At 43.0% G+C, this 15993-nt stretch overlaps 2 protein-coding genes across 2 annotated transcripts; one reads left to right on the top strand and one right to left on the bottom strand.

Moving 5' to 3' along the window:
• The first annotated feature begins 38 nt into the window (after nucleotides 1–38).
• LOC114138748 (uncharacterized) lies at nucleotides 39–2165 on the top strand. The gene is made up of 2 exons (XM_028008144.1): nucleotides 39–365; nucleotides 458–2165. The coding sequence occupies exons 1-2, from the start codon at nucleotides 203–205 to the stop codon at nucleotides 1978–1980; spliced, it is 1686 nt and encodes a 561-aa protein (XP_027863945.1). The 5' UTR covers nucleotides 39–202; the 3' UTR covers nucleotides 1981–2165.
• Nucleotides 2166–6083: 3918 nt separating this feature from the next.
• ints5 (integrator complex subunit 5) lies at nucleotides 6084–13047 on the bottom strand. Its single transcript, XM_028009611.1, has 4 exons — nucleotides 12711–13047; nucleotides 10854–11106; nucleotides 8062–10032; nucleotides 6084–7128 (listed from the first exon to the last, which is right to left on the bottom strand). Exons 1-4 carry the CDS (start codon nucleotides 12785–12787, stop codon nucleotides 6421–6423), a joined length of 3009 nt encoding a protein of 1002 aa, XP_027865412.1. The 5' UTR covers nucleotides 12788–13047; the 3' UTR covers nucleotides 6084–6420.
• Nucleotides 13048–15993: the final 2946 nt, after the last annotated feature.

Here is a 15993-nt window from a genome sequence, read left to right as displayed (position 1 = left end):
CATCAACGTTCACGCTGATTGTCCTTGGAACAGGATAGAAATTTTGAAAATAACTACTTCTGGTGGTTCCTGAGTGTGGGGAGGGGTGAGAGGCGGGCCAGATCTGGGAGACTTTGCACATGCAAATTTGCATGCTGCCTTTTGTGCTGTGGAGTATAAATATCTGGACATTCACTCAGCTTTTTAGTTTGCAAGAATCAAGATGGCGAAGAGGACACAGAAGCCGATGAATGCTGAAGAGGCTTTGGAATTACTTATGCAGAATTCCAAGCCTTGGGATTCAGAAGGAGAAGATATAGATGAAGAAGTCATAGACAAAGAAGACCTAGACGCTCAACCGGATTCGGACTCTGAGCTCTCTTCAGGTTAGTTTTCTCAACCTGCCTATTTTATTTTCCTGACTATTTTTTTATTTAGAAAGAAACAAAAAGTTGATTTGAAATTGTTTTTCTTGCAGATGAGGAGACTCTCCCGCTACCAAAAAAGAGAGCTTGTTCGGGGAGTGAGCCGACAGAGACCACGAAGGATGGTACAGTGTGGCGGCAGGAACAAGTGGGGACACATCTCCATTTCACTCCAATAGAGCCGTACGCCAAAGATGGAGAGCCAAGCGCTAAGGCCAGTCGAAGCATCCGGAGTCGCCTTCAGAGCTTCCTCTGTTTTATTACTCTGGAGATGCTTCGTACCATTCAACAGTGGACCACCCAACATGCACGTCAGGAGCAGCAGGATTGGTTCATGGATCTCCCGGAACTAAAGGCATTTATTTCAGTCGTTATCTTGCGGGGGGTGACCAAGGTTCCATCACTATGTGACAGCTGGTCAGCAAACCTGGGAAACCCAATGATCATTTCAACTATGGCCCGAAACCGCTTCCAAAACATCATGCGACACCTACGCTTTGATGACATGTTTACACGCCGTGAGCGAGCGGAGACCAACAGATTCGCTGCAATCTCTGATCTTTGGGGATCGTTTGTCACTAACTGCATCGCATCCTACAACCCTGGTCGACACATCACTGTTGGTGAACAGCTTTTCCCCACTAAAACCCGCTGCTGTTTCCTTCAATACATAGCAACAAAACCGGACAAGTTTGGCATCAAGTTTTGGGTGGCTTGCGACTTGAAATCACAGTACATCTGTAATGTCTTCCCATATCTTGGCAAGGACCCCAGTCGTCCCAGCGGGGAGAGACTGTCCGAGACTGTAGTGATGAGGCTGATGGAACCGTTCATGGACAAGGGCAGAACTGTAACCACGGACAATTTCTTCACATCACTGTCACTTGCGCAACAACTGCTTAGCCGGAAAACCACCATCCTCGGCTCAGTCAACAAGAGAAGCCGGGAAATTCCTCAATCCGCTAGACAGATGGATCGCACTGAATTCACCACTCAGGTGTTTTCAACCTCTGATGCCACGCTGACTGTGTATGCGCCCAAAAGGAAGAAGGTCGTTTACGTTCTCAGCAGCATGCACAGCGTGGTTGAGACTGAGGATACCACCAGAAGAAAGCCAAACACCATCAAACAATATAACAAAGCAAAGTGCGGTGTGGATGTGATGGACAAAATGGTGCGGGAGTACAGCGTGCGTGCAGGAACACGGAGGTGGCCAGTTGCCGTGTTCTACAACATGATTGACATGGCAGCACTGAATGCGCATGTGCTTTATCAGGCATGCACTGGGGTGCAGGAGAGACGGGTGGACTTCCTGGTGGAGCTCGCAAAAGAGTTGGCTAACTCTCATGTGAGTGAGAAGAAGGCGTGCAAGGAGCAACTGCTTTGCCAACAACCTGCCACACCCAGCCCAGGCAAAAGGGCGAAGTGCCAAATCAACCATCGATGCATTAAAAATAGTACAAATAGGAGATGCGTTGACTGCTTCAAATACGCATGTGGCAAATGCAGCAAGCCCATGAACTGGCAGTGCCAGATGTGTGCCGACAGTGCAGACAGTGCACAGAATGAGGGCTGAAATGCCACTCACACACACACACACACACACACACACACACACACACACACACACACACACACACACACACACACGCAGCCCCCTGCTGTCCCACTGTGCCTATTGCAAATAATTGTGGAATTGTTTTATTTCTTGTATTTTTTTTAATTGTTATTAATGACAAAAATAAAAAGCATTCAAACAAATAACAGTTGTTCTTTTGTATATTTTTTTTTGTATATCTTCTGTATCCTCTTCTCCATCCTGCTTCTTGCAAACTAAAAAGCCTCTTGACCTCTTGACTTAGACACAAATACATCTGGTACCTGTCTGTAAAATTTCTAAATCTCCATTTAAAATATTAAAAATAATTCATTGTGCTTTTTTGCTAAAATAAAACTAAGCTAAATATAATATATATAATTTTTATATTATATAAGCAGGGAAATTACTTCGCTTTTGCAGCATAGAGAATAGAGACAAGACACAGTAATAACCAACTTGAAGTTGTAGATAAAATAAAATAAAGAAATAACATGAAATTTAAATTGATTAACACTAGCATGCCAGAGAATTTCGACCTCCCCCTGTAGTCCTGAAAGAGAGACAAAATACACTGAGTCCAAAATGCAAAAAGCTGATGAATCCAATTAGCATCCTTTCAATTTTATATGTAGCCATTGTCTGAAGCATCAGCGAGGAGGGAGGAGAGCCAAACTCACAAAAGCATTTCAACTTTTGACCTTTTGCCCCCTCAGGTCAATCGACCCATCTCTGGGATACAAAGGTAGAAGTATTCAATGACCCTTCTTTTGGAATGCAGAGTTCAGCTTTGCCCCCCTCTTGTGGTGTGTCAGTAATGGCCTTATTGACATAACAAAGGCGCCTCTTCACACCCTCTCTTGGAGGGCCAAACTGGCCCCTCTCTGGTACCTAGAGGAAGATTCCCATTTTGGGAATCTTTGGTAGTTCTAGTGTTAAATCAAGCTGAACTTTTTTTATATACTTTATTCTGTTTATATTTTTCCCAAAATTCATTCAAAAATGCTTTATCAACCCCAAAGGGAAATTAAATGTTGTAGGTCATTATCCAAGGTTCTTCAGCAGCGTTGTAGATGGCTGTGGCCAGTATTAGTCTGTATTACAGCTAATCTGAAGAAGATTCTGACTGAAAACACTCTGTTGTTGGAAAGTAGTCTCATGAAGAAGATGAGCAGGGTTGTCTATTTTATTTATTTTATGAATAATCCTTTGCACAATTATTTCCGCAGTAGTCCCAAGGACAGAACCAGCCTTCTTCGGCAACTTGATTACAGACAGTATGCAACATGCAACAGAATCTCATTAAAGTTGTATTACTACATGTCCTTTGACATTAAAATGGATGTATGTAGCCTTATCTTGAAAACCTTAAGGCAATTTGAAAAATTCAATCAAAATCAGTTTGAAAACTAAATAAAGGTGAACCCCAAGGATCAGTTCTTAGCACAGATCTTTGTAATGTAATTGATTGTAATGTTTTATATTTGTGTACTGGTTTTCTGATGACAATTGGTTTTATGTTGTTGGTAAAGACATTGCTTCTGTTATCTCGTATTTAGAGTCCACTGAATTGAATTTAATAGAAATAAAATACTTTTTTCTGTCCAGCAGAGTCTACAATGCTCAATAGAACCCCCTCAAAAACAAACAAAACTTTTATAAAATTGTATCAGGACTCCAGGCAGTGCAACTCATCTGAAATAATTTAAAAACCCAACAGCTAAATGCATAAAAGGTCTCAAAGTACTGGTGTAATCATCCACTTTGGGGATAAGTAAACATCACTCCTAATGGTAGAAGGATGCACAAGATCTTTAAAGACAGATGTTGCTCTTTAAGTGACTCTTTAAGACTTGGTTGAGTTCTCCTAAGGCACCACAAGCAATGTTTGTATAGATTGTTAGAATAATTATGTTTTGTTATCATTCTCACATAAGTAGTTACCAGTTTGTTTTTCATTTAAACTAGAATGGCTTGAGTTAGTCCATTCTGACATATACCTATTTCGGCTTAGATAGTCCAACTGGCCTGAAGGATTTTATCTAGCAGGCGCTTTTGTTCAGTAAATAGGGCCATTACCTTATAAGTACCCTGTTAATGGCCTCAACGCATCTCACAGTTGCACAATTGTTCCTTAGACTTCGACTTAGACTGACTTTGTTGTCATTTTCATTGCACAGGGTGTATACAGAACAAAATTTCGTTGCATACGGCTCAGGATAATGTTTGAGGTTCCAATGTTGTGAGTAAAATAAAATACAGTATAAAATATGAATATAAATCTAAATATAAAATATAAAGTGCAGGACTGACAGTAAAATAGAAGTTATTTAGCTCTGTACATGTGCAAGGTATAAAGTGGAGACCAGTTTTTGAGTGCAGTCCAGTTAAGAGCTCAGCAGTCTGATGGCAAGTAGGAAAAAGCTGTTTCGGAACCAGGTGGACCTGCACCGGATGCTGCAGAACCTCTTTCCAGAGGGCAGCAGGGAGAACAGTCCATGGTGGGGGTGTGAGGGGTCACTGATGATGTTTCGGCCTCGGGACATGCATCCTGCATCGATGGTTGACCTGACACTTCGCCCTTTTGCCTGAGCTGGGTGTGGAAGGTTGTTGCCGAAGCAGTTTCTCCTTGTGTGCCTTCTTCTCACTCACATGAGAGTTACCGAACTCTTTTGCAAGCTCAACCAGGAAGTCCACCCGTCTCTCCTGCACCCCAATGCATGCCTGATAAAGCACATGTGCATTCAGTGCTGCCATGTCAATCATGTTTGCCAGGTTTGCTGACCAGCTGTCACATAGTGATGGAACCTTGGTCACCCCCCGCAAGATTATGACTGAAATAAATGCCATTAGTTCTTGTGAACTAAATAGGTGAAGCAGTCACCTATTTATCCTCCACAGCACAAAAGGCTGCATGCAAATTTGCATGTGCAAAGTCTCCCAGATTTCTTTTGCTTACACTTTTTGCATGATTTTTTTGAGGTGGATCAACACAATTAATTTGGTTAGTTTATTTCTAAACTGTCATTTTAAACCCACTTAGCTTTATTTCAAAGAGAAACATTACTCATTTCTTTTAGAAAAACCTTTGCATATTTCTTGAAACAGATTGTATGTTTTGCAAACTCTATGTACATTTGGCAAAATGACCTGGATAATGCAGCACAACATCATGGATCAGCTGCAAAAGGTCACATCTCTCCAAAAACACTTCATGTATGCTTCAAAACTAAACTGAAGAGCACTACCTACAGGAGAGTCTACTGTAGAGCTGCCTCCATCATAGATCGCACCCACCCCCAACATGGACTATTCACATTCCTACCTTCTGGCCTGACGGTCAACGGCCACATTTACAATTGAAGAAGGGATGCTAATTTGAGCCATCAGAGTCGTCAGGGTGGACTCCGGCCTTTTGGCCCTGTTCAGCCAATATGGGGAGAACTCAAAAACCCAGCCATCCTAATAAAGGTTTAGTATTCACACCCCAGAGAGGAGGCATTTGTTAAACTGTGTGAAAGACAAAACTTTGCTTTTCCCTAAACCTTGAAGCTGCAGCTGCTTCTTCTTATCTTGGGATACTCCTTGAACTGCTTGTGTGTAGAATGTAGTTCTTCCTTGTTTCAGAATAGCCACCCCTTGATTTATCACTCTCCCACATTCCATTCTGACTCCCCTTCTTTCTCCTTTCTTAATAAAAAGACGGGCTCTGCTACCGGGAGTCAGAACGCATGGTAAACACCTTGGAGAAGTGGTTTGCTATGCTTCCTCCTTCTGCAGAAGCTTGGTTGAAAACTCATAAACGTTGTCTGTGGTCCTTTCTTGGTATTTAGGTAAACAAAAATACCTATCATAGATCATGAAGTTTTATATGTAGCTGGTGCAGACATTGTACATGTTTCAATCCTCCATTAGCCACTGTAATGTGGCTTTACGTAAGACAGCAGAGAGATCACAATGTTGAATTGCCTGGAGAAATAGAAATGAAATATGGCTGATTTTAATTTAGAAGCCAAACTTATTACCTGTAATGATCTCCAGATCGACCTGATGATGCAGCAAAAAAGTACAAATTCAGCAGCTGTTTGCAACTAAATGGGGATTTATTTTGCAATGTGGTGTAAACAAGTTTCTTTCTATAACAAAAGATGGAAAGTATGTTTACAGAACAACTAGAATTAGTGGTTTTTCTGAACCAAAATTACAAATTAAGTTTGAAAACTATTTCTCTTTACAGTTAAACAGTTCTCAGGGCTTTCTAATAGAAGTTGAACGGAAAAGTACAGAAAATATAATCTAAAACACAAACTTATGCACAAAGTTTTACATTTATGAATTTTAAGTCCACTCTTTAAGTAACAACAGTAATCTCCCCGTGTGACAGTAACTGCTGACTTGCATCACCAGTTTGTTTCCCTCTCAGAGCTGAAACCGCCAGCACAAGTGTCCCAGTCTGTCGATGTTTTTATGCAGGACGCTGTGGATCGGTGCCACATACCTGGACACGTCCCCGTCCCGTGAGAAGTCCCTGCAGAACATGCCTTTGTCTGAGCTGAAAACAAACTTCTGGGGCAGCGGCCCGTTTCCCCTGACGTATTCCCAGACGGCCAAGAGCAGCAGCCTCACCTCAAATGGGGTCAGGTGAGCAAAAGCCTCGTGAACGTTGGCCAGCACAGGTGGCAGGAGCTGGCCTTCGCCCATGCAGGACACCAGAAGGCAAGAGGCCTGCAGGTGCCAAGGAGAGTCTGTTGATGAAGCCTCGCGGGAACCCTCCCAGTGGGACAGCAGCGTAGCCAGAAGGCCTCTGAGCACGGCGGAGCAGTAGCAGAGCGCCGGCCGTCCGGCCGCCACAACCTGAAGCAGATGGAAGAGGACCGGGTGGGCCTCGAAGCACCGCCGGATGTGGATGTCTCGCTCCACGGTGGTGCGGGCGTGCTCCTCGGGGGGCCAGGACAGCTCCCCGTTGGCCACGTCTGGACAGACGTTTTCCACCAGCGTGACGGCAACAACCTTGGCTGCCTCAGCGTTGATGGGTGGGGGCTCTTCGGGATCGGACGGCGACTGTGAGCCGTTGAGGCTGGACGAACTGCAGCACTGGACGATGACGGCCAGGAGAGTCTGGATGTTCTGCAGAGAAAATATAGAAACGCAGCTTACATAACTGGCTTCGGTCTTATTGATTTAGATCCTATGGATGTGAAGGAATCAACGACTATATTGACAAAGTGATGGTCAGCAATTTGCATACAGTTAGTATTTACATTACTTTTGACCTTTTCTTCCCATTATTTAACGGGGCAGTATTGTGTGTTTTCTAGGGACATTGTGCCATTTTATAGCACAATTAGCTATAAGACTGAACCAACAGCTGTTATAAAAATGTTACATATATTATATATGACTTAAAAGGAATTAGACTTTGAAATTTAATGCCTTGAAATCAGGCCTCTGTCTCTTTAAAAATTCCTGCTCTTTCTGAAATTTCGCCTTGAGGAAGTTATCAAAACATGGTTCCTTTTTTAACTCTTTATCAACATTTCTACAATTAAACTAGAGCTCAGCAGATGTGTCCACCAAGTGTTTGCTAATTGCTGCTGGCTAGTCTGAAGGAGCTGAGTCAGGGAGTTGCAGGGAGGACTGCTCTGTGAGTCGGAAGCTTGGAAGTTGCAGCTCTGAGTAGGAGCTGCGCCTTGAAGGCGGTGCCAGGCCCACCCAAGTGTTTTGCACAGCTGACTGGTTGGCATGAAAATTGGAGGATTTCTCAAACATGCGTGAAAGAGTCAAGGCAACAATCCTGGTATGTTTTTGATGATTGAATAACATTATAACATGATATAAAGATAAAATAGTTACATTACATAATAACGCCCCATTAAATTGTTTCAAGGGGAAATTACAACAAAATCACAGATAAAAATGAATGAACTAATGCCCAGGTCTCAATTTGTTGTGTATTTTCGCTGATTTAACCACTAAAATTAATCGTTAAAGGATCATATTTAATAAGTATTGGTGTCCATAATGAGTAAACCTCCGATCACAACTCCGTCAGTAACCCACCTGGATGACTTCTGATGGATCGAGCAGATTTGCAGCAGTGCGAGCCTTCAGTCCTTTCCCGATCACTCCTGCGTGGAACACCGACCACACGCTGCCGGAAAAGTTCACTGTGGTGCCGAACCGACAGTTAATGTCCAGCAGAGACGCGCCCAGGTCAGGGGACACGGACGGAGAGGCCACAGGAGCTCCAGACATGTCGGCGATCTGGCCGCCGAACAGCTCAGCGTTGCCCTTGTGCAGCGCCCCCTCCACCAGCTGCTGAAGGATGGCCTTCAGGGTGAGGGCAGAGTATGCTGCGAACCGGGTCAGGAGCAGAACCGAGCAGCTCACAGCCTCGCTCGACTGCCCCGCGTCTTGGCCAGCCTTCTCTGCTTCCCCACGTCTCCGCAGTGCCAGGAAGAAATGCGTGACGGCAGCTCTGGAGAGCAGCAGCAGGTGCGCGGGTGAGGCTGTGCGGGGCAGTGGGCTGCAGGACAGCAGGCGCACGGCGGCGTGAGACACGGCCGGGTCTCCGTGGAGCAAGAGAGGCCCGAAATCATGGAGGTGCACGGAGACTGCGGAGCCGATCTGGGCGGCCATGGAGGACTGAGCTCCTGCTGCTGCTGCCTTCTTCTCCTCGTCCTGGCTCTGCAGCACCGCAGCCAGGTTGAGCAGCAGCTGGCGCAGCTGCCGCCGGCCCAGCGTGTGCGTGTGAATCTGAGCCACGCAGTGAGTCACGGCGGCCGGAACGAGCCCAGCCATGCAGGACGACAGCGTGGCATGGAGCTGCCAGGCCAGAGCCAGCTCCTCTGGGTTGCGGGCCTGGGTGAGGAGCTGGCAGAGCGTCTCTGTGGCGACGCTGGGACCGCCGTAAACCGACAGAAGACACAGCAGCTGATGCAACCAGAGGTGGCGCTTCCTCTCCAGGCGCAGAGTCTCCGCACAGAGCGGAGCGACATGCGAGCGCAGCTCCTCCAGAAACGGGATGACCCTCTGTGGCTGAGAGGAGGTCGAACAGAAAGGACTGACCTCTGACCCCTCGGAGCGGTTGAAGACCAGTTTGTGGAGATGCAGCAGCAGCATCTGCAGTAGGCGGTCGCAGCCTTCTCGGACTCCTTCATGAGGCGACGGCGTCGGACCGGAGATGATGACGGATGCTGGCGTTGCCGTGTCCGCCAGGAAGCGGAGGACTCGGGCGCCCCCCGTGGGACTCTGGCTGATGAGGTGGACAGCCAGTCCCAGCATGTTATCCAGCTCCTCCCTGGGGAGGCCCTGCAGCAGAGCCTGCAGCTGCAGCAGCACCGCAGGCCGCAGCAGCTCCACCAGCTCCGAAGACACGGCTCCGAACAGGTTGGGAGACATGGCGGCGAGCTGCAGCAGGAACGGCACGGCGGCGCGCCGCAGCTGGGGTGACGCCTCCCAGGAAGTGGAGGAGGATGAGGGAGAGAGGGGAGTAGAGGGGGCCAAGCTCTCCTGAAACATCCTGAGAAGCTCCTTCCTGATGCTGTCGGAGTGATGCGCGGCTAGATGGCCCAGGATCCCCACCACAGAGCCGATCTTCGGCACTCTGTTGCCTTTCTCCACCAGGGGCCCCTGATCTTTGGCCCCGTGGGAGCAGAAGTCCTTCAGCCCGCAGGCCAGCACTCTGCTGATGATGGTTCCCGGGAAGGCGGAGCCGATGTGAGCCACCACCCAGTCGAAATGTGGCGAGTGTTTGACCGACGTGTCCAGCAGCGCGTCCACACAGGCGTCTGGGCACCAGGCCAACATGGCCGCCAGGCACTGGGAGTAGGCCTCCATGAGGGAGCGCGTGGCGGCGCAGGACATCCACAGCTGCAGCAGCTCGTTGAGGCTGGAGGAGTGGGGGGCCACCCTGCGGCCGGCGTGCTTGCTGCTCAGCTGGCCCAGAAGGTCCACAGCCCAGGTGGAGACCAGCGGGGCCCAGGCCCGCGGGTTCAGACGGATGAACTCCGACAGGACGCCATGAACCTCCTACAGCAGACAGGAAGGGATAAAGGAATAATCCACACAAATATTTGATATATGGAACATAATCCCTTATATTCCAAGATTTCAGAATATTCTAAACATTTGAGAAACATTCACCAAGTTGCCAAGTTTGCCTTCTTTTTCAGGATCATGTCACTGTTTCTTTTAATATCTGGAGCAACTGGGATGTGCTTCATTCTAGGGCTGCAACTAATGGTTATTTTAGTTATTAATTAGTTTACTGATTAGTCCTAATGATTAATCAGACACAACAATTGGCGTATCTCGCAATTCTTTTATGTCACCACAGAAGTTTTTTTCAAATTTCTATTTTTAATATGAATTTAAATGGCAAATGCCGTTTTTTTGAGTCTTAATACTCCAGTAAATGATTAATCGATTACTAAAATAGTTGACAATTGTTTCAGTAAATCAATTCATCATGATTAATTCAATTGTTCAGCCCTATCAAAATCTATGACACTAAAACTGTAAAAACACTAATTTTAGCAAGTATTGTTATTCCAGCATTTCGTGTAAATATTTTAGTACCCTGGAAATAAGAACAAACTAACTCACAAAGTCACAAGTAACTTTTCAGCAGGAAATAGCATGTTTTAAGTCAATAATTCCTTAATATTGATGAAAAAGTACGAGTTACACTTCTAACAAGACATTTTCCCATGTTATAAGTGTTATCCAACTAATCATCAGAACAATCGATTACTAAAATAATTGTTAGTTGCAGCTCGCTAAACAATTATGGAAATAACCACTTTTCTAAATATTTTAAGGCTGCGTAGGAAACCTGGATGAAGTCTCACCTGTATGATGTCCTCCAGGTTGGAGGCTGACCCAGAGCTGGCGTTTCCCTCCGTCTCCAGGTTATGAAGAAACGTCGACACATGCTCGTCATACACGCCCCTCAGGTGCTCCAGCACAGCGCCCCTGCAGGCCGGGACCGAGCGCAGCAACCGCACAGCGCAGCGGGCGTGCTCCCTGACGCCGAGCTTCCGACCCTGAACGGCGTCGACGCCGCTGATGAAGGACTTGATCTCCTGGGAGAGTTCCTGGGCACTGCGAGGGAAAGGACGGGATTAAAGTATGACAACAAATGACGCCAAAAATGTACCTTTATGGTATGCAAAACGCCAAAAACGTAAACCTAAAACTGCACAACAATCTGAAAACACAGTTAATACAGTGATACATATTAGTGGGATGTTTTGCTTAAGCCTAACAGGGAAATCAGTCAGAGTTGATGTGAAGATGGATGGAGCTAAATGCCAGACAATCCTGAAAGAAAACCTTTTAGACACTGCAAAACACCCAAGACTGGGGTGTAGGTTGACCTTCCAGCTGAACTAAGACCTTAAACATACAACCAGAGCTGCAAGGGGATTAGATCATGTGTTAGAAAGAAAATCCAGACCTACATGTAAGTGCTCTGACAAATTAGAAAATTGGTGCTGCCCTTTCCATTTGACTGAACTTTAGATGCTTTTCATAGAAGTTTCTGTCAAAAATCTTCGGTGTCTAGATGTGTAAAGCAGGTAGAGACGTTCACTGAAAAGACTCGCAGCTGTAAATGCAGCAGAAAGTGGATGTACAAAGGACTGAGGTGGAAATTTTTACTTTTAACACAGAAAGTACTCCTAGACTAGTGCTTCTGTGTCTTTTGTGTGTCTGCTCTGCTTCTCAAACCCACAGTCAGTCGAGGCAAATGGCTGTTTACACTGAACCTGGTTCTGCTGGAGGTTTCTTTCTGATAGAGAAGAGTTTTCCTCTCCGCTGTCGCTACATGCCTGCTCGCATGAGGGATTGCTGTAAAGTCAACAACACAATGCAAGCAATTCTCTACTGTAGCTAGATGCTCATTCAGGAGGAACTGTAAGTCAGTGCTGCTGGGTTTCCATAAACAGTCAGTTGGATTCAATTGACTTTTTTGTAAGTTGCCTTGAGACAAGTGTGTTGTGAATTGGTGCTGCATAAATAAACTAAGTCGAATTAAGAGTAAATGTAAGCCAAATTTCTTTCCTACTTCACAATTAAGTAGTACATTTAATGAAGGCTGAAGCGATTAATTGGATTAGTCGTGACTGTCCAAATTATCAACTAATATAGTAATCTATTAATTTTTAACAGGAGTATAGAGACTCAAAAAGGCCAACTGCTGAAAAAACAACAGACTCAAATCAATAATTAATCCAAAACTATACCAAAAATACAAACTTTGTGCATTTATGATAAAAGAAACCTTTGTAAATATGTTCTACGTAAAACTCAAGTGGAATGATTTTAGCTTCAAATTCTACAAAAAATTCTTATTAGGCACCTTTTGCTATCCATTTATTAATCAATTAATTTAAAAAAAAGTCAACAGGCTACTTGTTTATTTGTATCTTTTGCTGTATTTCTTTTATTGTACAAAAAAGTTTTAAATGAAAATCTGTATATAGTGTCAATGTTTTTAACCAACTGTCTGATAAATCGATAGATTAATAAATGACTAAAATAATTGTTAGTTGCAGCCCTACTTTATATTTGACAAAAATCTTAGTAAAACGCACGTAAGCTTAAGGTTATGTAAGAAATTATGTTACAAAACCTCCAGAGTTGTTAATACTTTAATAAGGTTCCGATGTGACAGAGAACATGTCTCAGCGCAGGGCTCCTCCTACCTCAGAGCGGCCGGAGCTGTGTGGCTGTGGGAGCTCTGCATCGCTTTCAGCGGACTCCCGTCAAAAACCACAGACATGGCGGACCCCTTCAGAACCAAGCCGGAACATCCAACCCGTCCCTCGGTCTCAGGGCCTCGAGCCGGGGGGATTATCGGGAGCCTTCTGGGCTTTTGTTTGATGAAATTCAGGACAAATACAACCACAGGGCGGTCCACAGCCGGAAGTTGGAACTTCTTTTGCCGTTAAAAACCGGAAGCAGGATATCCACTAAGTGTTCTCACTGGCGACACCTAGCGGCGACTGTGGGTTTAACTTTCGTTTCTTTTCCTTTTCGACTTTTTAAAAAATCTTTTGTACAGACATATTTTTAAAATTATGCCATAACTAAGCCACATTGTGATTCTTGCCACTCAGGGTCGATCAAATATAAACTTTGAACATGCGGCAATGTGACTTTCTTATTTGTAGTTTACTTTAAAGTATTTACATATGAATGGAAGTCTATTGAGAAACTGTAGAAGTTTGGGATAAATATGGAGGATTTTACCTCATATTGAAGTTCCCTTACAGCATTAGATTAATTATAAAGAACAAAATTTTATCAGTACATCAGTACAAACTTGACTATAACATTTATAGGTACGGTTTTGATAGTGTTTAATTTTATCATTGACAGTTTTCTCCATGCCTGCCCAAAACCCATAAGAAACGACAGTTTAATAAATGTGTTACCTCTCTGACTAAATTAGTAAAATGTACAATTTTCATCCAAATCCTTAATCCAAGTTTATTGTTATGAGGTACGACGGTAATTTTGCGCAACATTTTGAAATTATGTAATCTTTTAAATCATCCATGCCTTCCTCCAATTTATATTAATATGTTTATTCCAAAGAAACTTTCCTCTGGGTGATATGTGAGCTGTTAATGTCTTTGCTTATGTGTTGGTTTGAGCATTTATTGTCCATGATTATTTTAACTTTCTTTTCTTATTTCTTTCCCTTTTAACCAGTGATGTTACAAAGCATTTTAATTTCAGATAAGATCAGTAACCTCTGCAGAAGTGATGCCCTGCAGGGGGAAATGGAGGGTGGGGTAGAAATAATGTGACAAACTGATAAAGATGCTTTCTGAATGCATCCGTCTGGGAGGAAGAGGGCCCAGAACAGACCAGTTACTCTGTGGAGGAACTACGACTATTTCTTATGCTGGGAAAACTTACTATAAATAAATAAATTACTCACAAGGAGCCATATAGTGTTGCTGAAAAGAGAGATGTCTAGGTTTCCCTCCTGTGGCCAAATCTTTGATAGGTGGAAGAAAATGAATGGATGGATGAACATAGGTGGGTAGAGTAACCAAAAGTTTTACTCAAGTATAGTAGCAATACCTCAATATAGTACTACTCAGGTAAATTTAAAAGCAAATCTCCAAGACATCACTCAAGTAAGAGTGAAAAAAAATGTGGTAAAAAGGCTATGAACTGATCATAATGTCTGACTCAATGTTTTACAATTATGTCATAAAAAAATAAAGTTATGTCCAAAGTCTGGTATTTTAAAGACTAAAATGAATAAAAGGATACAAATAAATAACAAACAAATTAAATCAGAAGAAACACCCACACACACACATCTAAAAATGTCACAACAGGCTTCAGAGTTGGAAAATAAAATAAAAACAGGAAAGCTTGTGTGCGAACAAAAGGTCTCACTTTAACATAAACTGCAGGTTTGTCTCTGTGTCTCGTGTTTTTGGTTGAAACATGTTTGTTCTTTATTCAGTGAAGTTACTCACAGTGAATAGAGTATTAAAACATTTTCCCAACTAAAAGTAGTGATAACTAATAATAATATTACTCAGGTTAAAGTATAAAGTATGATATAGGAAGACTACTCCTAAAAGTACATGTTTTCCAAAAATTACTCAAGTAAATGTAATTAGTTACTACCCATCTCCTTAGATGAATATGCTGGGATTACATTTGACCACAGAGCTAACTTCACCTACAGCAATATGTGGTAAAAAGTAGAGATATCACTTCAGTTTTTCATTCACTTTAAAATCCAAACAATTGTTTAAAAAATGTGAATAGGTGCATCAAGTAGAATGATTTTAAATTGCGACAGTCACGACTCTCAGCAGGTGTGAGTTTTGTGGCTGTCTGACTGAGCGTGCAGTGTTACGGTTCTCACCCACAAAACCGAGGTTTCTTCATGGTTCCTCATGAGTTTGACGGCACATGATTGTGTCCGTCAGACATGTGGTGCTCTGGTGACCGGTCATCTTTCTATGTATGACAACTTAAAAATCTAGATACTTAAAGAAACTATAATAAATCTAACCAGCACAGACCAAAACCAATATTTTCTTTCTTAGAATCCCAGCATTTCATCACATGTAAGACGTGTGATGAAATGTCATGAGTGAAGACGGAGGGCAGAGTCCTCTCACCAAGATGGACATTTACCCAGGCGAGACATCAGTACCTACAGTAATGTCTAAAGAAAGACAATACTTCATTTGAATGTATTGATCAGAGTGAAAGGAGAAAGTTTTAACTTGAGTCTGTTCATTTAAAATGAATATTTCTTTGTGTAAAACCCAGATCACCATCTTCCCCATCTGTGCAACTTTGACTAAATGATTGATAAATGATGGTTTGACCCATCCTGATTAGCTCTGGTCAATCAAGCTTAGCACACTGTTTGCTTATTAATATACAGTAAAATATACTGCATCAACTTTCTTCTTTTTTTTAATCTCAAACTAAATTTTAGCAGACAGATGATAAAAATTTTCTTCTCCAAGTCACTAGATACAATCTTTCTGTGTGTTTCAAACCACCCATGAAGATTAGTAATTATATTACAATATAATATGCAAACAATATAATGTACACACACAACCTTTTATTGGGCACCTCTGACCAAAGTCATTAAAAGACCAGAACTTTTCATGATGCTGAAAAATGTTTTTATTAAATGTTGATTTCAATTTAAAACTATGACAGGAAGCAAAACATGTTTATATGTAAGAACGCTGATTGAAACGTAAAACAATTTCTAAATTCATGTCAACAAAATTATTAAAATGTATTTATTTATTCATTTAAACTGGACAAATGGAAAGAAAAGGCATAAACAGAACAATTATGAAAATCGACAAACAAGCTTGTTTATATTGTTGAGAGTGAAACCAAAAAATTTAATGAATAACAACTCAGTTTAAAACAGAGTTAAGTTCTAAAACAATATTCCAAGCTTTAAACATACCACAAAAC

Source organism: Xiphophorus couchianus, chromosome 23, assembly GCF_001444195.1.
Source record: "Xiphophorus couchianus chromosome 23, X_couchianus-1.0, whole genome shotgun sequence".
NCBI lineage: Eukaryota > Metazoa > Chordata > Actinopteri > Cyprinodontiformes > Poeciliidae > Xiphophorus > Xiphophorus couchianus.
Note: the sequence above shows the minus strand (reverse complement) of the source record. Positions and strands in the feature narration are given on the sequence as shown.